We start from the raw sequence: 25,857 nt of genomic DNA, 5'->3' as shown, positions 1-25,857 counted from the left end.
GTGCCCTGATGAGGTAGGAATTATCACCTCAATTGTATAGAATAGGAATCAGGGAGTTAGAGAGGTTAAGTAGTGTGCCCAAGGACACATAGATAAGCAGCAGAGCCCAGACTAGGAAGAAAGGCAGAAGAAATGGTCAGAAGTTGCTCTTAAGCCTAATTATATATTAAAAAATACATATTTCAGAAGCAACGAGAAGAGAAATGCAACAAATATTCCCACTATGAGCTCCTTAAGAACTGAGGCTAGGGCTCATTAACCTAGGTGAACTCAGAATCTGGGACAATGGGACAATTCCTGGAATACAGTGAGTGCTCATTAGATGTATGTGTATGATAGTTAATTGGACAGCAATTGGCAATGGGGGCAATAAGATATCACAGTGTCTCAAAGTAAAGTCTTTGGGATGACAGTAAATATAAAAGGTAGAGTAATGAGAACATTCATGCATAAGGACAATAGTCACCAACTAAAAATATCTTTATACATCTACTGTCTGATAGTGACTACTGTCTATCCATAGAGCTTTTCCCCCATTATATTATTATATAAAGATTTCAATCACTACGAGTAGTATTATCTTAAAGTGTGTAGGGCAATGAGGAGGATATACACACACACACATACACACACACACACACACACACACACACACAAACACACATCTGTATTTTGGGGGTAGCCTAAAATTCACTCCATTATATATGGGAAAAAAGTCCAAATGAAAGAAAACTCTCTGTAAAAATTTTAAAAATGGGGCTTCCCTGGTGGCGCAGTGGTTGAGAGTCCGCCTGCTGATGCAGGGGACACGGGTTCATGCCCCGGTCCAGAAGGATCCCACATGCTGCGGAGCGGCTGGGCCCGTGAGCCATGGCCGCTGAGCCTGCGCGTCCAGAGCCTGTGCTCCACAACGGGAGAGGCCACAACAGTGAGAGGCCCACGTACCGCAAAAAAAAAAAAAAAAAAATTTAAAAAATGAATCAAGAAAAAAAAAAAAAAAAATGAATCAAGAGCTTAATTCTCTTTTATTCAAATAATATCTATAATTTTAAGTCATGACAAGATAAACTCATGATTATGTTAGATTTGGGCAACTACATTTATACAAGTGTAACCTCAGTAATTGGATAGCTTGCTCTTTTGGTGGGTGGGGTGGAATGGGAGTATTATGAAAACAAAGAGAACCTCAGTCTATCAAAATTTTCAAAGAAAATAACACTTTGGCCAAACCAAAATTCCCCACAGCAACAACCTACATACAGCCACATCCAGTGACTAAATTATGTTTATGCTTTTCTTAAGCAACAGAGTTCATTCTGACAATTTATCTACTAAGACTTGTGCCAGAAAACTGCCTATTCATTTTCTATATTCTGTTTGGCAAACAAAGCATGACACATAGCAATATAAAAGAAAAATATAATCCCAATATGCATGTGCAATCATTGTAGAGAAGTGTTCTAAATTGTCTTAGGCCTGTGGCATTGGCTTTCCGAACAGCATTTAAACACTGCCACACGCTGTTCATCTGTGTATCCTGCAGCCTGTGGGCACCAGCCTGGCCCCAACAGAAGAATGAATCATACGCCAAATTTATGAAGCTGTTAACTCTTCAAAAGCACCAACTGATCTTGAAAAAGGAAAGTATAACAATCTTGAGAATTAGTAATTCTTTAAAAATTAGTAATTTCTAATTAAGATTCTATGAAGCACGCAATTGTAGTCACGACAGCACTCTCTGTGAGCACCCTGTTTTCTGTTAAACAGATTTTATAGATAATGTATTGAATTTACTAATGTGTTTGAATTTTTTATTTTACAAATTTCATTATATTCTTTATCAGTTCTAACTGCATGTGGTACTACATAGGAACCATGTTCACTAAATATATTAGAGTATATCTTTTGTAGTCTAAAGTAAATTATATACACCTCTTCTAAAAGTAGTATAACATCCAGATGCCTGTAATGTACTTCAAGGTAGAAATCATGTTATATTCAGTTTTGTTCTTCTTGTGGCTGATGAAAGAGGAGACTCTGAGAAAATGCTTGTTAAATTAATAAATGGATGAATGAATAAGCATAGTTCAGAATTTCAGAAATTTCTAGCAAATGACTACCACATCCTCAAAGAAACTACCATTGACTTCTTGTTTCTTTTTTATAAAAATAATATATTTAGAAAGAGATTCAAACAAGTTGTCATTTTTACATCCTTTTCCCATATTCAGCAACAGCATCAGCTAAAACAAAGGCACTAAATATCCTTGCTGATCTTAGCTACTTCGATCAGAAAACTTGAACCAGGGTGTGCTATACTATGTTCTTGTCTAAAGGCCTTAATTTTAACAAAATCAAGTATAAAACATTCCAATTAAAAACATGTCAGTTTAGTAAATTGAAAAAATCTTAGGTAGCAACAGCATAAACTCAGTATTCACTCACTTTAGTCATTTATTCATTAATTCAAATACTTAAAATATCTAATGTGCTTAGAGGAGATCAAGTGCTAGAGGGAAAAAATATTCACTGGTCTCATTTTAAAGTCATAATCACTAACTTCAAGTGGATCTTAATGCTGCCAGGCTACCCTCCTTCATTCTGCTCAGTTCACTCCCCTAGATGACTATGTCACACCTCTCCTCTCCCTTTAAACCTTCAAAACCTCCTGCCCCTCCCCAATCTCAGCTGATGATCTTGCTTCTTTTTTCACTGAGAAAACAAATCGTTCAGAAAAGGACATCCACAGGCTCTCATCTCCAAATATATCATCCCGTCCCCACCTGTGCTCATGTGCTCTGACTTCCCTCCTGTTATAGTGGGAGAACTGTCTGGCTCCCATCTAAGCCCCTATCCTCTATCTCCTCCTCAAGACCATGACTCCTGTAACTGTCAAATCGTGGTCTACAACATTATATTCTTTCCAACAGCACACAAACATGTTATAATGCATCCCATCTTAAAAATATAAAACAATAAAAACATGATCCAACCTCCTTCTCTAGCTACCAGCCCAATTCTTTGTCCCCCTTCACAGAAAAACTCCTCTAAAGGATTGTCTAAACCATGACATTCTCAGTAGGAGTAATATCACCCTCAAAGGGCAAAAATTGACTCTTGAAGGACAAACAATTCTTACTCTTTTTATATATAAAGCATATATACATACATAAAATATGTAGCAAATATAAAGTATATCTATGATATTATAATTCCATTGGGGTGGGTGGAGGACAATTAGGAAAAAGTGTCTAAAAAACTCTTTAGGGAGATGATAATGAAAAAACCAATTGAGAAACACTGGTCTCACCCACTATCTCAATGTCCTCTCTTCCTGTTTCTTCTTGAGCCTTCTCCAATCTGTTTTTCATTCCTAATACCCCATAGAAACTACTACTGTCAATGTCACCTATGCTTTCCATATTGCTAAATCCAATGGCCAACTCTTACATGAAACTATAGGCAGCATCTGTATAGCTTATCACTTCCTCTTCCTTCAAACATTTTCTTGGCACCACTGATGCTTAGTTTTCTCCCTAACTATCTGAACACTTGAGATCCTATATCAGGAAGAGAACTGATGCAAAAACTATTGATTATTGTACATCTGGCTTGCAACCATTTTTCAACACACCACCTGCTACAACCCAAGCTACCCTCATTTCTGCCCTGTATTTTTATAGTATCAGTCCATCTGGTCAACTCAACTCTCTTACAGTCTAAATTCCACACAACAGCAGGAAAACACCTCCTCAAATCTAAGTTAGATCACATCATTCCTTCAATGGCTTTCTATCTCATGTGGAGTAAAATCCAATGTCTTTATCGCAGTCCACAAAGCCCTATATAATTGGGCCTCCTGCTTCCTCTCTGCTCTAACCTCCTACCACTGCCCCTCCTTATGCACTGTAAACCAGCAACAATGGCCCCCTTGTGAAACTCCTCATTCCTTGGGGCTTTTCTACTTGCAGCTACTTCTGCTAGGATATCCCTCCAGGTAATCTCATGGCTCATATTTTCACTACCTTGAAGTCTCTGCTGCTCAAAAATCACTTTGTCACAGGTCTGCTCATACTATACACAAAAGTACTCCTGGTCACTTTTTATTTCCATATAGCAGCTTCATTTTCTTTCCCAGTACTTACTATTATCTCACATAGATATTTTACTTATTTTTCCTCCTCCCACTGGAATAGAATATTATAGAATATTATGCCTCCTACCACTGGAACAGAAGTTCCTTAGAACTTTTATTGTTTGGCTCACTGCTGTATTCAGAGTGTCTAGAACAGTTTCTAGCACACAGTAGATGTTCAATAAATATTTATATAATGAAAAAATAAATTCAGCATCTGAATAAAATATTACAATTGCCATTTTAAAAAAATAAAACTGGAATTTTAATTTCTCTCCTTGGAATAAAATTTTATAATCTCATATGCCTGTGGCAAGTAAAATTATAAGAGCTCACAGAAATGGAAAGCAAACTCTGCCTTGGATATAGTAATTTTCTTTGTCTATTTCATGGAAGAAATTTTGGGAGAGACTGATATTTAAATAGCTTCTTCAAACCAACAGAGAATTCTACACTGGTAAACATAAAATGTTCTGTGCTAGCTACTCAAGTATTTTTTTAGATTCTCCCTCTCATTCTTTTCTAGAAGCAAACATTCAGGTCAGAATGAAAAATGTCATACTCTGGAAACTAGATTTCAGAAGAGTGATAGAAGACCAGAATGTCTGGTCAGCAGATAGCCATATCTCATAGATCTGATGCAACAGAATAAGAAACTTCTTAAATTAGATACATTGGTGGAAAAGAAAAACAAATTTGAGAAAAACATTATCCAGTGTAGAATGTTGGTATTCTTCTATTACTCTCTTGCTCTCTTTTAATCGTAAATGTTTAAAATTCCCTGTTTTGGGCTTCCCTGGTGGCGCAGTGGTTGAGAGTCCGCCTGCCGATGCAGGGGACACGGGATCGTGCCCCGGTCCGGGAAGATCCCACCCACATGCTGCGGAGCGGCTGGGCCCGTGAGCCCCGGCCGCTGAGCCTGCGCATCTGGAGCCTGTGCTGCACAACGGGAGAGGCCACAACAGTGAGAGGCCCGTGTACCACAAAAAAAAAAAAAAAAAAAAATTCTCTGTTTTAAAATTAGTAGTTGATTGTGGTAATACGTTCTTATTTGTGTTTAGCACATTTTATTTGAATCTTCAGATTTTTCTACCAGAAAGCTAAGAATCTTAGTTCTCAAATTTCTTCTCTCTTTAAAATGTCTGTCACCCAGAAAGCTAAGAATCTTAGTTCTCAAATTTATTCTCTCTTTAAAATGTCTTTGCCAGCTCAGATGGGGAAAAGTTTAATTCAATTCAGTTGGTGACTCAGTTGGTGATAATGACGCAATTCAATGAATTATAGCTCTCTGCTCTTTCATCTCACCCCATCTCTAGTTTTGACATTTCTTTTTAAAGCCTTTCTGTTATCGAAGAACTCTGAATGAAAAATAGAGTTCTAAGTTTGGAAGGAAGTACACAGCAGTAAGACAGCATTAAGAAGGAATCTTTTCTTCCTTTAGAGAAGCAACCTTCTGGCCTAGTTTCAAACATCATACATCTATTGACAGCATGTGTACAAGAACAAAAAAGTCCAAATATTTACATCATAGATGCATTTATATCAAGCATGGGGAGATCATACACATTAGTGCCAGATAAAGAGGCCAAAAGGTACCTTGCCCCAATTACTAGAGCCTAGAGAAAATCTGGATTCCAGATCTGCCACCCAAAAGCTATGTGACATCAGACAAGTTATCTTAGTTTCCCTGAGTCTCACTTTCCCCTTGTATAAAATGGGATAAAATAATGCTCATAAGGTGACTGTAAAGAGTAAAAGATATACTGTAGGTAAAATGCTTAATAATAGAAATTCACAAAAACTCTGTTTGATGTTGGTTATCATCATCATCACGAAGTTAATTCTCTTGCTCTTTTTTTTTTTCCCAACACAAGTAACTCGTTCCTCAGAAGGACATTTAAGTAGGAAAACTCCCTCTGTCCCGTCAGGACCTGGAGTGTGTAATAAGCACAAGTACTGATAATATCAGTGCCAGATCACTCTAAGCTCCAAGGTGAATGAAAGTCTCTGCCATTTCTGCTGACTCTCAAGTTTTGGGAGGGTGGAAGAGAGGCAAAGATTAGCTTGGGTTCCCTCTCAGGCACTTAGAGAGAGAATATAAGATTAAGTGGAACCAACTCTCCGTGTCTAATATTTTTTAAATAATAATAAGGACAAGTAGATGAGGCAGATACGAAAGGTGAAGATCAAGATATAATAAATAAAAGGAATTTAACAGTAATAATTATTTTTTTGGTCTAAAATTGAGATCTCAGTTCATAAGCTTGCAGGAAGCCCAACAGAACAGCTAATATCTAAAGAAGTTAGAAATTGAATTATTTCCCCTCCTATGGAGATGGTCTGCTGGAAAAAGCAATTAAGCATATTATTCGATGAATAAAGGACTTTTGTTTCCTGTGCTTGTAATCAAAATCTTTTCATCAAAATCTCAAGGAAGAATGAAGAATTTAAACTTCTTTCAGTAAAAAGAATTGGTTCTCATTATTCCATCAAGGATGATGGGAGATTCTAGAAGTTCTAGGAAGAAGGTTGAAGGTATTCATTATGAGTAATATTTTATCATTATATTCTATGGTACATAATAAGTTCTGAATTATGCATTTTTGTAGTATAGATTACCAAAGCTCTAAGTTAAGTGTCTGTTTAAAGAGAGTGTATGTGTTAAGATTAGAAGCCTTTTGAACAGTGTTCCCCAAGTCCTCAAATGTTTTTTTCCTCCCAATCCAATTAGGTAAAGTCGTTTCCCATCTCAATGTATCTAGTCAGGTTTTAAAAGGTAGATGCCATATTTTTTGATGAACTAGGACCTCTGTTGTTTGTTCAACAGATGTTCACTGCATTCTGCCCCAAATCCACATTTCCAGCTTTATCTCCCCCAAATTCCCCACTGCAAAGCCTTTACTCCCACTAAGCCAATCTATTTTCAGGCTCCAATATATAAAACAAGTGTTGCTACTTCCAACTTTTTGCTAAGACCTGTTTTTTCTCCAAAGCCTCCTCTTCCTCTCCCTCTGCCTGTCCTTCATGATGTATTTCAGACTGGTCAGTATCCACTGAGTAAATAGAGACTGAGGTGTACATGTGTGAGGCGCTCACAAGCAGTAGGTAAGTCAGAACCAGCTCCTGTCTTCTTATGCTTTATATTCTTAAATTCTACCAGGAAAGACACACATTGCACAATGGATTAAGCCATTAGTTAATTACAATTGTGATAGTGTTAAAACATGAGGCGCAGGAAACTAGGCTAACATGTAATGGGAGAAATAGCCTGGTCTTGGTGGTTGGGAAGATATTATTGTGGAAGCAGATTTAAATTGAATTTGAAGGCCGGGCAGAGGGCTAAAGTGGGGCAGAGGGAGGTCAACAAGCAAACTTTTTTGATGGGGGCATGGTTATTATTAAATTGGGATATATTAATAAAAGCATAGTAAGGAAATTCTTGCCTTCCAGACATTAAAACTGTAATAGTATTTTTGCTCCTTTATCCTGGCTCTCTGTAAAGTTAGGGATAAAAAGCGATAAAGAAGCCACTGGAGAAGGACCTGGCCATCTGCTCTCAGAGTTCTGAGAAATTACCAGTAAGAACTGGCCTTACTGCTCTGAGCCCCACTACCCAGTCAATATAGGAAGAAGACTCAAGGGGATATGAAAGCTCTCTCAGGAATGTCATATTCCTGGAGATAAGTTTTTTCCCCAAATCCTGTGAGCTGGGAGGAGGTGATTCCCCTGCCTAGGAAGTCCCCAGAGGATAATTCAGAAACAAACGCTGGGGAGGGAGCTCCAGGAAGGTTTGACAAGGACCATGTTTTCTGACTACGTACTTGCTGAACTGCAGAACCTACAGGGGCTGGGGCAAAGCTCTGCTGGTGTGCTGACTTCACTGCCTCTAGGCTATAGGAGGGGTTTGTTAACAGCCCCAGAAAGGCTCAGTGTGAAGCTGAAATCTGCCCACTGGGCCAAGAAAACACACCACACACTGTCTACATGGAACCAACACTAAGCATCAGACAACAAGAATGAAGTGCAGGGAAGCCAAGGCTACCTTCTTACCACCAACAAGCTGCCAGTCATAGGAGCAATCAATGTCTCCTGGAGAATATAGTCTGAAGGTGGGGGTGGGTAGATATTCAAAGAGAGACTGAAGGGGTGTGTGTATAAAACAGACCCCACAATTCACTCTGCCACAAGCCCCTAGTACCACATACAGGTCTACCTGGCACTGAAGTTCAAAAATAAACACAGCTGTGTCTTAAAAACCAAAATGAGACTATTCCAACAGCCAAAAGTGACTAGAAAGCTGGAGCAAATGATCAAGATGTCATTAAGGCACTCACTCTCTAGAAAGACATGGAGTTCAAATAGGGAAGTGTGAGGGCAGTTCCAGGAAAAAATAAAACTTCCTCATGTTTACACCCATATAGTTCAGACTCCTTAAAAATGAGTTACGACCACGAAGTGATTATAAAGAAAATAGTGATGGTTTGGCAAAGGAGTAAATAAATGGAACAGAATAGATATCCAGAAACAGATGCAAGTATATAAGGAACTTATCATATAGCAAATGTGGAATTTCAATTTAGTGGGAAAAAGAAACTCTTATTAAATAAATGGTGCTGGTAAAATTGGTACCACTATGGGGGAAAATGCCCACAAAGCTAGATCCATATCTCATACCTTATAAAACACATATTATGTCAATAGATAAAGATTTAAATGTAAAGCATAAGAATTAAATTTATTAAAATATAATTTATAATATTTATATGACTTTAGAGTGAGAGAAACAGTTCTTAGCAAGTCAGGAAATCCAGGAAATCTATAAAAGAAAAGATAGACTTGACTAAATAAAAATCTTAACAAATTATTATGGCAAATGACATAAACAAGAGCAAAATACAAATAAATGGTAGTCTGGTAGATATCTGTAATACCATATGAAAAACTTTAATATCTCATATGTAAAATGCTCCTAAAAGACAAATAGCCCACTAGAAAAGAAGGTGTAGGAGATGACCAGGACATTTACAAAAGAGGAAATCTAAATGTCCAATAAACTTATGAAATGAGGCTCAATCTCACTTTCAGTCAAGGTAAATGCAAATTAAAGCAAGAATGATGTACCTGTTTTCATTTATCAATTTGGCAGAAATCTTAAAAAGATTAATAAAACATTAAAAACGTCCAGTGCAAATGAGTATATAGAAAAACAGGCATTCTCAAACATTAAGAATGAGAATCATCACAAAATTTTTGGAAAGTAATACGGCAGTGTGTATTAAAACATACAGAGCTTTTGACCCCCAAATTCCAATGTTGGTATTTTATCACCCAATTTAGCAATAAACAGGAATAAATAGGAAAAAAAGAGAAACCACATGAATGCTATCAATAAACAATGAGATGAAAAACTAAATTCTGGTACTCCCAAACTAGAGAAAATCATGCAGCTGTTAAACAGAAATAAATTAGAAGTATTTATCCAAAGGAATTAATTTAAAATGCCAATTTCAAAACAATACATTTAGAAGGTGCCCATATGCCTGAAGCAAGGTGTGGAAGGGCACTCACTAAACTGTTAACATCAGTTACCTCCAGGGAGTGGGAAAGGAAGACAGCACAGGGAATGACTTACTAATTCAACTTTGGATTCCTTCATTTTTTATAAGATTACTAATCAGCTTTGTCATTTAAAGTAATAAAAAAAATATACTTGGGGAGAGGAAAAAGTAGGACTACTTAATTTTTTTAACTTACCCAACAAAATATAATACAGTAGACATTCAAAAAATATTTGTGGAATGAGGTAGAGAGAAATAGGAGGGAGATGGAATATGTTTAAATTTAAGTGTGTTTGTAAGGGATAAGAAGATGACCATTAATGGGATGACAAAGCACTGTAGATCCTATAAATAATGTGAGGAAAGGAATAAGAAATACTTGATAAAGCTGGCAAGTAAGAAAGTGGAAAAAAGTGAAAAAAAAAGTAAAATAAGTAAGTAGACATAGATGTAAAGGATAAATACAATATAGTTATTATTCCAATAAATGTAAAAGTGTTGAATTCTCCTATCAGAAGAAACAGACTTTTCATGTTAGATTTAAAAATTCAGCTAGGTGGTGTTCTCTGTAAATACCTAAATAAACATAAAACAACAAAAGTGATATTACTCACAATCTCTACAAATATAAAAGATTCCCCAATACACCTAATAAGAAATGTGTAAGTTCTTAAGACAAAAGCTACAAAATTTTTCTGAAGGACTAAAAATACCTAAATAGAGAACTTTGACTTTCTTGGATGAGAAGATGCAGTACTGTAAAGACATAAATTCTTCCTAAATTAACATTCAAATTCAATGCAATTCAAATCAGTAGTCCAACAGGATTTTTTAATGAAACCTTATTCTAAGGCACAAGAGAGAAATAAAACATTAGATTAACAAAGAAAACTTAGAACAAAAGTCATCAAGAGGACCTTATTCTACTCTATATGAAAATAACTGTTTGCATCCAGTATGGAGTTTAGTGCAGAAAATTTTTGTTTCAGATTTGCACTATCAAAGCTACACTTTGCAAACTTGGAAACCTCCTAAATGTTCATCAAACTGGTTTAATACATAAAGGTAAATACAAAGAATAGAACACTATATAGTAAAAATTATGACAAATGTGAACATTCACTGGCATTGAAAAAATTTTCCTAAGATATTATAAAGTAAAAAAAATATTTTATTTCTACCTTAAAAATACCTAGAAATATGTATTAACTGGGTTAAGATCCATGGGGCTGGAATTATGAATGCATTTTATTTTCTTTTTAGTTTCAAGTTTTTCATCAATAAAGTGTATTAATTATAAATTCAAATTCAAAAATCACATAACATTAAAAGAAGAAAGATACTGAACAATTTTGTGTATGTCAAGTACAATATTAAGGTGCAAATTGGTGGTAGAATATCTGAAACCAGAGTATGTAGCCAGAGGTTAGAAAGGAAAACAGAGTGAGGTGACAGCCTGAGGAGCTCTGTTTTGCTTGCTAGAGCACCGATGTGAGAAAAGAGGGGGAGAGTACATAGGTGACTACTGAGAAAGTGGTTATTTACTAGGACATCTTTAGAAAGTTAAAAATGCACCCCTAGGATTTTTAATAGTTCATTAAAAACCTACCATCTGTGAATTTACTGAAACTTTTAAATGACTACACTTCAGGCGAACAAGTGTTTCAATTTTTAAAATGTAAGCCAAGTAAGCATTTTTTAGATGCAGTCAAATAAATAATATTTTATTGGATTGAAAACTTCTGTACTTTGAAGTAAAGTGGCATTTCCTTAGTCTAAAACTGTGTACCTTAAGGCTTGAAGGTTTCTATTCTTCCTTTGGTGGTTGTATTCTAGAATTTTAATAACAATTTCAGATTCTCCTAATTTATAATTAAATATACATGTATATGTATACATATATCTCTATTGCCATTGTAAATCTCCATTGTACAGCTGTGGAGTTTTATATTTCTAGATAAAGGATTTTTCATTTCTTTTAGACTATATTCATGTATGCATCCTTTAGTTATTATAGTTTGCATTCTTGAGACCTATAGGTTTATTACATCTTTGCTATAATATAGCAACCAGAAATTAAAGAACTCACCAAAATAAGTCATTTAGGGAAAATCAACTCTCCTTTCTCCACCCTCCAATCTATGAAAAAGATGCTCACTGTTGTGTTTCTAAAGGTTGGGATGCCTCCCGCCTCACATACAGACACGCGAAAGGGAAGTGTCTTTCTTTTTCAGAGTCTTAAGTTGGATTCAGCTAGTGGATTCCTGAAAGTGGGAGTGGGTAGGGAGTGGAGATGAAATGTTTAAGGGACAGGGGTTTGGAGGAGAGAGACAGAGACCTGGCTCTCACTTGTATACCCAGCCCAGCTGGGATCTTGCTGCAGAATGCCTTTGAAGCATGTCTCTCACCCTGGAGAGCAGTGGAAAGATCTCAGTGTCAGTACAGTGTTATCCCTAGAAAGGCATCCCTGAGTCCACACAAGGCAATGTGTCTAACCCATGTCAGAGGACCAGGGCTGGCCCAGCCCCACACAGCAGAGGAGGAGCAATAATGATGGCAACCTTATGGACTTACGCCCCACACCTCCCCTGTTTTCTGGCACTACAAAAGCCTGGGGCTCCTGTGTGATCCCAAAGGGAAGGGAGGCAGCTCTAATGATGACTGAGGGTGGGTTTCCTATCAGGTGGATAAAAAGATGCTCTAAGCAGATAATTTGTATATTTAGAGAAATGAAGGAACAGACGATCCTTTGCACCCTAGTGTTGTAAATTTTAACTCAAGATGACCATACGATATTCTGGATACAAATACACCATTGTTTGGCACAAGGGCAAAGTAATGTTTCTCACTGTGTTTCCAATATCCTTATTACTGATATCCAAAATCCTTACTAGGATTTTTCTGGATGCCTTTTTGTGGGCACACATTTGATTGATAATAATGAATCATCTACAGAGATATCTCCCCCACTACCATTTGCTTATTCATAACCAAGAGCTCAGACCACATCATCTTATAAAAATGCTTTCACATCAGTTTCCCCAACACAGAACTTTTACACTTGTCAGACGTAAAGCTCATCTGTTATTTTTGTGCCCACACACAGCTTCACAAGAACACCTGGCCAATGGGCATGGCATCTTCTAACTTACTTGAGTTAGCATTTAGAAAAATGTCAGGAACATGGGGACGCTTAAGAAATATTCCCATAATGATGCTTCCTCAGAGGTATGCGTGATCCTATGAACAGTGTGCATGGAAGTCACGCAGGTGGGGGTAGATGTTATGACAAGGTGTTTATTCTCTTACTCTGGTACAGGTTTGGGGGTGTGGGGTGAAGAGGTGAAGGAGGGAGTGAGGTTGTACCTCCCTCTAAAAGAGGTGGCTTTCATAAAAATGTCGCTGTTGACTTGTGAAAAAGCTCCAATAATGACTTACTCCTCTTAAAAAAGTGATCAGTTCGTTAATTAAAAGTTAATTAATGTAGAGTTTTCAAGGCGTTGTCATGTTCTTTCACAACAAGGAATATGTCTGTAATGTATCCTACTTGTAAAACCCTGAAAATAAAATAGCCACCTTTGTTTAATCCCCAACACCAAGCATACAACCCTTTAAATAGACATCCCAGACCTTTTCCTTAATGGTAAAAAGTCACAAACACTAAAAAGTTACTGGGAACATTAACTTTAATACTTCTAAATCCTCTACTCAGATTACCTCATGTAATCTTCACTGTAATCCTATGTGGTTAGATAATGTTATTTACCCTCATTTTAGTAACATGGAAATCAAAGCTCAGAGAGGTTAAGCAACTTGCCCCAAATCACCCAGACAGTAAGTGGCAGAGCTGGGTTACGAATCCTGGCTTTGTCAGTCTACGTTCTTCACTCCCTCCACAGAGTAGCCAACGCTAAATAAGTAGTATAAAACCCAAGTGCTAGAGAAGATTCTGAACGCTTTCCCTGAAGCACAGAGCCCTCAGGAAGCTCTGAAGAACTCAGAGGCCCAGAGCTGAATCCTGAAGGACAGAGAACACAAAGGATGTGTCAAATTGTTCTAGGCAATGGGAGCTTTGTGAGTAAACGCACAGATGAAGAATGTGTGGTTCATTCAAGGAACCCAGAGGAGACCAGGATTCCTCTAGAAAGGAGGCCAGCTAGATGACTCTCCTTGCCTCTCTCAACTCTCTTTTTGGCAACTCTCCTGATCTGTGGCCACGTGCTCAGCATGGACCACACTTTTGTCTGCTTTCTGAAGTAATGTTAGGGGGCTTGAGGGCTTTGGTCCAAAATTAGCAGTGTTTTACGGGGTGAGGGTAGGGCAGGACTAGCACATTTTCTCCCCGGAGGGTTACTGACATGCTTCTGCTCAGATGAATATGGTTCTCACCTCTATGGATTCATCTGGTCAGAGCAGGAATGCACGTGAGTCTACACGGGGATAGGAGGAGTGGCTCTCACACGGAGAGTCTAGCTCCAGACCCAGTCTGTCTCCTTCTCTCTCTGTGTCTCTCTGCCTCTGTCTCTGTCTCTCTTTCTTTCTCTTTTCCTTCCTTCCTTTCCCCTCCCTTTCCTTCATTCCTTCCTTCTTTCCTTTCGTTTCATAAAAAAAAAAAAAATTAGCCTTCTGGTTTTAAGGATGTGAGATAGCATACCAAACTATAAAGGAAGATTATTCATTAGGAGACCTTTAAAAATATGCATTCCTGGGCTCCCCTGGTGGCGCAGTGGTTGAGAGTCCGCCTGCCGATGCAGGGGACACGGGTTCGTGCCCCGGTCCGGGAAGATCCCACATGCCGCGGAGCGGCTGGGCCCGTGAGCCATGGCCGCTGAGCCTGCGCGTCCGGAGCCTGTGCTCCGCAACGGAAGAGGCCGCAACAGTGAGAGGCCCGTGTACCGCAAAAAAAAAAATGCATTCCTTTAATATAAGCCTGTGGGAGAAAACCTGAGGAGCCCCATGTCAGAGGCAGTCTGATGTAGAGGAAAGAAATTTTCCATACATTGTTTACCCCACATCCTTTCCACTGCCTCTGCCACTTTCCTAGCAGGAGTATGAAAGAACTATGGCAGGAAAGTCAGGTTTGTGGATTTCAGGCCCAGATGTTCCATTACAGTTGATGAAGAGCTCTATTGAAGTGTGTAGGAAACATGAAATCAAGACAATAATGATATTTGAAAGGCGCCTGCTTTTTTCTTGACCACACTTTCTCCTGTCCAGCCCCTAATAAATTGTATGAACTTGTACAGGGCAGATGCTGTCTTAAATTCCTCATCGGGGTGGAAGAAGCAATGAGCCTCAAGCTTCCTCCTAGTCCTAAAATTCTATGATCCATCCAAGGTTCACGCTTTCATCCTAGTACCGTGACTCAGGGACCAAGCCAGGACCAGTAGACTCTAAGATTAGCTGAATTCTAGGAGCTTGTAATCAAGTTGGGAAACAAGACAGATGCTCAGTCATTTGGCAGATGTTGACTGAACAATAATAGTGGTGTGTGGGTCTGCATGCACCTTGGTACTTGATGCTGGGTGGGGATGCGGTGGTCTATAGGAGCTCTTTCCGCCTGGATTTTATGGTTTAGTGGGAAAGAAACTTACCGGAATATAAGAATCATAATAAAATCTGATGAGTATAATGATAAGGCAGAATGTCCCAAACAGGCTTAACTGGGAGGAAAAAATTCCCATAAGGTGCTTGTTAAAGGTATGGATTCCTGGGCCTGACCCAAACCCTAACAATCAAAACCTTCTCAAAGGTGCCCCTTAAGTGTTTTCAACTCTCAATCTTCGTTAGGCAAGTTTGGAAAACATGGTGATCAAAAATGAGCGGGACACTGTGGGAACTCACAAATACATGAAACAATCAGTATTAGGGTAGTCTGACACCGTGTATAACGGTGGTTACGTGTATAACGTAGGGTAGTCTGACACCGTGTATAACGGTGGTTACATGTATGGGCTCTGGAGTCACACTACGAAGGCTCATATCTCAGCATCACCACCAAGAATGGAAATAACAGTAAATAGGATTGTTGTGAGGATTAAGTGAGCTAGTTTTTATAATATTAATATATAGAGAGTAGCACTGTTATAGAACCAGATGGCAAATCATGAATCATAAGAGGTTCACTATATAGTTCATAAAGCTTCCCTGTTCTCCTAACTGGGAGAATGTAGTAAGTGTAATAAGTAATTGCCAAAAAAAACCTAGTTCTGTTTCTTTTGTAAAAAGGAAAATAGGGAAAGGGAGGATGGGTAAGGGAAAATCCAGACCACACTGTAATCAAAAGGGAAGTCTTTCATGTAAGAGATGGTACTATATTGATTCTAAGGGGTAGACATGATTTAAAAAGAGAGACAGAGAGAATGAAAAGACGAGCACAAAGAAAGCCAAAGACACAGGGCTGCTTATAGTTTGTATGAATGTGAGACCTGTAGCACAGCCCTAGTTCTGTCACTAATTAGCTATGAACTTTTGGGTAAGTTAATTATCATGGACCTAAATTTATTTCCTTGTGTGAATGGAGTTTTGTGAATTATATTACAGATAGTTTTACAGCCTATATTTCGGTCATCTTCATAGTTCTCTCTAGTTAAAAAAATTTGGAGGGGAACTGCAATATATACTGTGTCCACTAGATGGCAATAGATAGCTTTGTAAATGGAGGTCTTTCACAGAAACTGAAGGTGTCTAATAAGCAAGCAAGAGTGTATTTAAGGTTCTTGAGAAACAGAGAGATGACACTAATTCCTCATACTGAGGTCCTTATTGAGATTTATAAGATAAATAGAAATCATATGTTTTTAATCCCTTTGTTTTAGACCCACAGGTATTCAAGGGTCATGTTAGGACATTCTGATTTAAACCTTTACTGCTAAAATGGGTTATTTCATAACAAGGAAGCAAACAAAGAATTGCTTGCATGAGGTCCAATTCTGCCCTGAGCCAGTAAAACCCCCCAAAGATCCTTACTCTTAGTCAAAAGTACCAAGTCAATCATTCTTAAACTTTTTCATCATAAAGAGCCTACATATCCCACCACTAAAAAAGAAAAGGAAAAAAGATCTATTTCCTCTTCAGCACGATACACTTTTTCAAATGGTGTCACCATTATCAGTTTTTATAGTAAGAGTAAACTATCCTTATCTTTAAAGTTACGACAGTTCAAAAAATTGTATCAAAGAAGATGAAAATCATCTTCAAGCAATAACAATGTTATTAAACTATTTTGGGTAGATAGAAAAGAAATAGCAATGCATTCTTTTATCTTTTTTAAATTAAAAATATTTTTAAATCTTCCCATGTTAGTAAATATATTAATGATCACTAGCATTTAATATTTCACAGCTAAATATTTACAAATTGTATTCAATATACTTTAACCAAAATGTCTGGCCTCTGCGACAACACTTTCCTTCACAAATTGACAGAAACGGCCCCATTTAAAGATGAGTAATGATTAGACAGGGACCTATGCAGAGAAAATGAGGAAGACAACAGAACGTACAGAACCTAACAAATGAGCTGATGAAAAATACATAGCAGAAAAATTTTTCCAGGAAGCAGATTAGTTCAACAAACACTTAGCCAATGACTTGAAAACAGTGAAGGAATATATGACCTCTTTGAAACAATATCTCAAGGAAGGAAGCAAAAGGAACACATTTGAAAACTACATGAGTGACATAGAGGAAGGCTAGAAATAGAAAATAAAAATAATGCAAAGACCAAAACTGACAGTGAGTTGAGACAAACAGCAGATATGGAAGGGAGATACTTTGAAGTTTTTAAGATACTCTGAGATCATAATAAATGGAACAGATATAGATAGATGGTCATGTAAGTATTAGAAGGAAACAGCTGAAAATAAGGGAAAAGCTGAATCTTCAAATACAAAATGCACAACACGATTCATGAAAAACTGACACAAAACTATTAACAATAAGATATATCTTTATGAAATTACTCAACTCAAAGATAACCAAATACAAAAGAGGTACTTCTAAAATAAAATATCTCTGAAAGGCTAAAAGTAAAAAGGATGCACCGGACAAATGAAAATAAAACAATGAGCATCTCATTTATCAGTCAAGAATGATACGAAAGCAAAATAAAATGAAAATGACACTAAAGAAAGAACTTAAGTTAAAGGGTAAATTTTAATGAAGAAATATTATGAATCAAATAATGTGGTATAAAAAAATCATAAAGCAAAATTTGTTTCCCAAAACCCCAGGAAAGACAGAAATACAATAATAGTAGCAGAATTTAAGTTATCTCTCTCAAACCAACACAGTTCAGCTACTCAAAAAATAAGGATAAAGATGATCTAAATAAAATTATTAATTAGCAGGCCCTTAAACATCTTAGGACTCAGTCTATGCCATGGTATTATATTTTATATGTCATTCAATACAAATATTGAGAAATACCTTCAAAATGCAACATTGAAGGGTCTCCACATACAAAACTATGTAGCTTTTAAAAATTGGAACATGTAATTTACAGTACCACTGAATATACTAACCAATAACTGTTTTAGTTAAGTTACAGTATGTTATTTAACACTCTCAAAATCAATCCAATTATTACAGAATCCGAGGCAATAAATTATCCTACTTTAAAGTGACTTTGGCAACACACTAGAGGTAGACTCATGAAAGAGATCTTTGAAATTCGTTTTTTACTTTGCCTATAGCTATCTAATAAACATTCCAATCCTTTGTATATGTCTCAGACTGTACAACAAAAGAAGCTATATATTGCTACTGCATGGTAGAACTGATAGTCAAACTGCTTTCAAGATGTAATATGCAGCTACATTCTTCCTCAGAGAACAATCTCTATTACAGTTCTAAATCTAGGATCTATAAATGATATTCATTACCAGTTTTCTTTCTAACAGTGGCATAAGGCTATTTCTCAATCAAATCCAATATCACCTTCAGTCATGCCACCAAGTCAAAAGCTACAGGCATGTCACATCCCCAAAGCCTTGCCACCATCACCAGACTCTGCTTTGTTATAACTCATGGACTTCAAAGCAAGATGAGGTATCCTCCAGAAATCAATGACTTTGATGTGTCAGGGTCAGTCAGACATGATTAAAGGGAGGAGAATAATCAGTTAAACCTGGCATAGGTAGATACAAAGCAGAGCTATAGAAAAGCTTTTCTTAAGAATCCAGGTAACAGGGAAATCTATAGAGACAAAATAGATTACTGTTTGCTTAGAGTTGGAGGCAGAGATGGGGGATGGAGGGACGGAGGTGAGAGCTTTAGGATATGGGGTGTCTTTCTGAGGTGATGAAAATATTCCAAAATTGAGTGTGGGAATGGTTGCAGTATGTCGTTGGATATACTAAATACCATGGAAATATACACTTCAAATGGATGAGTTGTATGGTATGTGAATTAGTCTCAAAGCTGTTTTTTTTAAAAAGGAGGTGGGAGAAGCCAGGTGAAAGGTGAGTCAACAAATCACAATCAGGGAAGAACAGGAGACTCACACTCAAGAACGATCCAAGGTGAGGTTTACCAGGCTTGTCACATAATCAATGCTTATATCATAAAAACCTTCTTTTTTCCAGAATGGCCACAAAGAGACTGTTCTTCTTTTGGGCCAAACTACTACAACTCCATCAAAAATACTTACTTCTTAAAGGCAAGGAAAAAAAGAGAAATATTCCATTTTTAACTGGGTTTTTAAAACTCTGGATTTCAATTTGACCTAGACTAATATAACGAACCAGACCATAGTGTCAGTTTTTAAAACATGCAAATCAGTAGAATCCCTAATATACCCTTTGCTAAGTCAGTTAAACTGAATTCACGCTCTCTCAAAGGGAGCCCATTCCCTAAGGTAAACAGTGCAGGCTGAGACTCACAGTTGACGATGTCACCTTGAAGCTGCAGAATCTGGGGAGCTGGCATCGTGAGGACAGCAATATCAAACAGCTCAGGGGAGCCTGTTTCCCTGAGGACTTCCCACTTGTCATTTCTCAGGTTGATCTGGGTCACACATTGTCTGAAGTAGACATCAGCACCTGTTCCAAAAGCAAAATCATATTCACATAATCAGGATTTTCCATACGAATGAGAGGGAAGAGAAGAGTCACAAACTGGATCCACTCAGATGAATAAAATGGAAAAGTTCTTCTTGTACAGCCCCTGGGTTTCACTTTCTTTACTTTCTATCTCGTTTAATGGGAATCCCTCCCTTCTGGCACCCTTGGACCTCCCTAACAATGCCTGCTCTGGGGAAAAAATAATAATACTACTACAATTAATAACAATAGAAACCATAGATATCTTTCATTAATCATCTACTGTATGTCAAGACTATGCCAAACACTTGATATACATTATACCAATTCATTTCCCAGATAAGGAAACAGACTTAGAAATGTCACGCCATGATTTAAATCCACATCCACCTGACTCTAAAGTTCATTATCTTTGTAGAGCAAGTATACATCTTAGTAAAGCTGTAAAGAATCCTCTCTAGTAATACCAAGAAAGAGCAATATTACCTATTAAAAGTATCAATATTCCCTATTAAACCTGAAAAAAAAACTCTGAAGAGAAATCCAAGTCTCATCGATGGATCAACTACCTTTATGACAAAGAATCAAAATGAAGAGAAATACAATCTGGAATATCCTTTCATAGCATTTCCCTTATTTGCATTTATCACACAGATATTTTAATAATTATTTGAGTAGTTATATGATTAATATTTTCTTCCCTTTTAATTTGTAAGCTCCATAAGCCACAAATTATGCCTGCCTTTTCTATATATAGCATATAGCATATAAAGTATTGTACTTGGCACGTACTAGGTATTTAATCAATGTTTGTTTAAGAGAATGAATTATGAACCATAAACTGAAAGATAGGAAAATATAATTGGATCATTAAGTCTCCTTGGTATACTAGTACTTACCTCACATTCCAGTTGTGAGAAAAATTTTATGTTAAAGCAAATCTACTTTTATTTGGCCTCGTGAATAGAAAAGAAGTAAATAAAAATGGAATAAGAGGGAAAAAGCACAATGAAAGATCCTGTCCATCACTGCATGGGACACCTCGTGCTCCTAGCCACTAAACATCCAGCTTAAATCCAACCTCTGCCATGAAGCTTCCTGTCCGCGGCTACTCCAGCTCAATGTGATCCTTCTCATCTCGACAATCACTGCCTTTACCACTCCTTCTGACATTGATCCAAAGTATCTCTATGCTTTAGGTGTGTCTTATCTATCCCAAAATACTCTCTCGGGCTCCTCCATGTCAAGTCTCCAGATCTCATATACCTTTACATCTTTCACATTCCCTTGAATAACTCTACAACATAGTAATTACAACTTTTTTAAATCAAATGCAAATATGGTAGAAGGAACTGAGGCCCAGGGGTCAATCTCTTTGAGGCAATTAGCATCATTCTGCTCAAAGATTAGAGCAAGGGCTTCTAAAGAGTGCTTCAACTTGACTGAGGGTTTCTCTAAGGCCCCTCCTCTGGGAAGGCACAAATAACTGGAGCTTTCAACTCACACCCACCATCCCCTTTACTCCAACCAGAATGGCTCCACTTCCCTCTGTTCTATTGATTTAGGATGTCTCACCCCTCACTTACCTCACTCTAGTCCCGGCCCTGACTGGGACCTCAACTAAGTCAACTGATTATATGTTTCATTCAGTTGTGTTTTCACATAATATTCCCTTTGAAAACAGCATTACATTGGGTTTGTTTTTGGTGGTGAGTAGGTGTGTGTGTTTAACAGAATTGAAGTCCACTAACTAGAAATTCTCCATATCCAGTCAAACGTCTTGGACATATATCCCAGGGGTCCCAATGTGTTCTGCAAGATGTATATCAGTCAGCACCAGCAGCACCTTGGAACTTGTTAGAAATGCAAATTCTCAGGTCCCAACCCAGACCTACCGAATCAGAATCTGGGGATCAGGCCCAGTAGCCTGCATTTAACAAGCCCCCAGGTTTGTTACCATGTACTTTAAAGTGTGAGACCACTGGGGTAGATAGATAGACCCAAATCTAACACCACCACTGGCAAAGTCACTCAAAAAATAGCATTTTCCAAGAGTTAGGGGCAATGGTATAGCTGCTCTGACTAACCAGGAAGTTTTCCTGTCCAGTTGCTAGGAGTCAGTTTCAGGGAAAGTGGCATTTCCTTGTGAAAGTAACTAATAACTTTTGAAAGGACCACATGACCAAATCTATAGGCTCTGGAAAATCATTTTTAAACACTTAGAGAACTAGATAATATCTCTCAATCTCAGCTTAGTAAATTTGACCATGTCCCTCTCTTGCATAAAATCCTTCAGTGGTTTCCCACTGCATTTAGGATAAAGTATAAAATCTTAACATTGCTTACAAAGCCCCTTATGATCCGGCTCCTGCTTCACTCTTAAACTTCACCTCTTACTGTTTTCTCCCTCATTCACTACGCTCAAGTCATGATGACCTTTTCATTCCATAAATGCACCATCTTCCTCCTACTTTAGAACAGTTGCAACTTGATATGCCCACTGCATGCAATTCTCACCACTCAGCTGTTGGCCTAGTTCACTCTTGCTCACCTTTCAGGTACCCATGGAAACATTAGCTCCTCAGAGATGCTTTCCCTGACACATTTCCCATACCTCACTCCTCTCAAACTCACATTAGTTTAGGTCCTATTATTATAGCTCACAAGGCTCTCACTCTTTCTTCTTAGCATTTATTATGTACCCTTTTTATGTGTGTGAAATTAGTTTTTGTCTTTCCCCCCACTACACTATATTAACAAAGGCAAGGTCCATGTGTTTTATTTACCGCTATTTCCCCAGCACATATTTCATAAAGATAAAAAAGTCTGCAGATAACTACAAAGACATCAGAACACAAAGAAGTTTTAGCCATTTTACAAAGGCAAATATGTTTCTGTTATTTATTTATTCAATGTATATCCCCTGCCTTCTTCCATTTTAGAGAGAGAATCTAAATTCATTTTCCTCCAATAATTTCCTACAAAAGGTTTCAGTTCAGAACTGCTGAGATGGACCTGAAGAGATGTAAGCAATGTCTAACTAAATGCACTGCTTAAACTGCAGAGTGCTTAACCAAGGCTCCTGAGCTACCTTCTACCTTCTCTCTGACAGACACTGTTATGGATGAGTGCCATGATCACCCGCCTAGGAGAAATTTTGAGACAGAACTGCCCAGCCTTAATTGTCTTACATCAATTTTAGAAAGAAAGTAAACACAAAAGTAAAAAGGGAGAAAATGATAAAAATTATATATTATTAGAAAGAAATCACATTAGCTGATAGTATCTGCAAATTAAACCATCTTTTCTAATAAATCGATCCTGTCAACTTTGACAAGTTACATTGCCCATGTTGACTTTTGATTGTTAGTCCATGTCCCTGTTGAAGTAGACGGTAAAATAAAAACAAATAAATGCAGCAACAGTTCTTCCTATGGTAGGCCAAACTAAATAAAAGATGCTCACCCTGTCCTGGAAACTAAATTCATCCTCCTATGAATGATTTAATAACATGGGCCTTATTCAAAAGCAAAAGGACTTGGTTCATCACTGTCTAAAAGTCATAGGCAGGAACCAGCAGGTGATTGATCTTCCTGTTTGCATAAAGAAGTAAAATGGCATTACTCCTTAGTAGCCCCTTCCCCCTGGGGCAGGGACTAACCAATGAAAGAAGGGGACTAGGGGAAGGGCACTATGAGTTTGTTCTCTTGAGCCAGGTGTCCATTGACATGTAGAACCAGGGTAGGATGGGAGCAGTCTCTCATACTGTAGGGGAAAACCTGGAAAGGAAAAGATGTTAAATCATAGGTATGAGACCCTTTCATTGTCCTCCATGAGATCATTAAAAGGAAATGACAACAGGGTCAGCTTAAAGAGAGTGCTGGTCTCTTACTTACTAGTTAAGCCACCATAAGCAAAGTACTTAACCTCCTGGAGTCTCATTTTTCTCATTAGCACATGGGGAGAATGATAACCACCTTGAATGGCTATATGAGAATTAGAAATGATGTACGTTAAGAGCCTAACATAGTATCAGATAAATAGCACTTAACAAATGATAGAGTAGCTTTTGTTCTTTTGAATCTCTCCCACCCCGAACAATGACAACCAAAAAAGTAAAACAACAGGAAAAGCACATTTTACTTACTCAAGAAGATTGTATTAATTGGGAAGACAGGCAGTAGGTAAAACTGATGTCAATAAACAGTTTTCTCTGTAATAAGCTTAATGTGAACACATGAGACAATAAATGAGAACAGACCATAAGGTGAAGAGGCATGTGCCTATTTCCTCCTGCCCTTTACTACTTATTCTGGGAAACTGGTCTACTTAAATATTGGCTTTAGAGAGTTGAACCTATTCTAAAGCATACCTGATTAGACATACCCAATACAGATAATTTCCCTGGAAGTCTAGTCCCAAACTAAATAAAACTGGTTGGACCATCAGACTGTGGGGTTATGAACTCAACTGATCCCAAAATGTAGAGTATTTTTTGGAATGACTTGGCAATTTGGGTTCTTATGCGCTGAGCACATGCAAAGGTCAGCTTCATTCAAGTAGACTATTTTTTAAACTAACATTTATCAAGAGATTTCTATGTACATGGCCTATTATTTGCTTAAATTGACAATGAGTGCATTATATCCTTTATTCCTCACAAAACTTAGTACTAGGTACTGTTATTGCTCTCATTTTTCCAATGAAAGAACCAAGGTATAGACTTTAAAACTTTCCTAATATTACATAGCTAGGAAATGGTGGTAGAATGTGAATTTAAATCCAGGTCATTCTGATTACAGGGACTCTCTCGACTTATATTGTGGAAACAACTAAAATAAGATAGAAACCATTTATAGCACAGAAAGCTTTAAAGAAGTTTAAAGAATGCTTAAATGGATATAATTATAAAATTTTAAATGGTATAGATAGGGTCTACAAAGCCTATAATAATGGATCTGGGTAGAGGGTGGAAAGACCTCTTGAAGCAGTACAAAGATAATATTTAAATAAACTAAGAAAAAGTTTATATACACTCAAAATATGTAGACCTTGAACTCAATTATATAAAAACTCATTTTAAAAAAAAGCAGAAAGTATGTCACAAAATGGACTTATTGTTGATTTATATATCATAGTGACACTTTTCCCTGCTATTTTTCTGTATTTTCCAAATTTTCTACCAGTAGTATGTAATTCTTTTTTAAAAGTTACTTTTGAAATAAATATTTTACATAGTGATAAGAAAATCTAAAGTACTCACACTCTGAACAGACTGTACAAATTGAAAGAATAAATAGGTTTTTACTAAGAATTGGCTAAATTAGAATGAATATATGTATATTTATATATCTTAGAAATCTAAATCTATATCACTATACCTACCTACTATGTACAAGGTACTATTAGATTCTGTTTGAGCTACAAATAATTAAATATGACCTCTTCTGCCAAGAGTTTCCAAAGCAAAATTGGAAAATAAAGCATATATTCCCCCAAACACGTAACACAAAAGGGTGTAGGTACAATGTATTCAAGGAGTGTCCCTCAGCTATATGAGGCAGGGACTTTGGTTCATGTATCATTAGTGCCTAAAACAGTATATAGTAAGCACTCAGTAAATGTTTATTGAATGAATGGATGTATGCATGCATGGATGGCTAGATATATAATACAATTAGTAAGTACTTGGAAATTTTAGTAAGTATGCACATCTAATTTGGGTTAAGTAAAAATCATGATGGAAATGAGATTTTTTTTTAAAGTTGTATGGTGGCAATATATGAAGCTGATGGTGACATTCTACAAAATGTCCAAATGGTGTCACCATCTGTGATGGTTAATTTTATGTGTCAACTTGACTGAGTCATGGGGGTTCCCATATATTTGGCAAACATTATTCTGGGTATGTCTGTGAGTGTGTTTTTAGAAGAGATTAATATTTAAATTGGTAGACTGAATAAATCAGGTTGCCCTCCCTAACATAGATGGGTATCATCCAATCAATCAAAGGCCTGAATAAAACAGAAAGGCTGACCCTCCCAGGAGTAAGACAGGCAGTAGGTAAAACTGATGTCAATAAACGCAGTTTTCTCTGTAATAAGCTTAATGTGAACACATGA

The 25,857-nt window shown here is 37.2% G+C and overlaps 1 protein-coding gene across 2 annotated transcripts in view; it reads right to left on the bottom strand.

Moving 5' to 3' along the window:
* The window catches only part of RNLS (renalase, FAD dependent amine oxidase), a 279,164-nt gene that overhangs the window by 249,677 nt on the left and 3,630 nt on the right, over positions 1 to 25,857 (bottom strand). For both annotated transcript variants that reach the window (XM_019938958.3, XM_019939047.3), the window contains exon 4: positions 19,577 to 19,735. In XM_019938958.3, the coding sequence (XP_019794517.1) occupies positions 19,577 to 19,735 (159 nt within the window). The remainder of the gene's footprint in view (positions 1 to 19,576; positions 19,736 to 25,857) is intronic.

This window comes from Tursiops truncatus, chromosome 16, assembly GCF_011762595.2.
Source record: "Tursiops truncatus isolate mTurTru1 chromosome 16, mTurTru1.mat.Y, whole genome shotgun sequence".
Lineage (NCBI taxonomy): Eukaryota > Metazoa > Chordata > Mammalia > Artiodactyla > Delphinidae > Tursiops > Tursiops truncatus.
The sequence above is the reverse complement of the archived record's forward strand: the minus strand, read 5'-3'. Positions and strand labels throughout refer to the sequence as shown.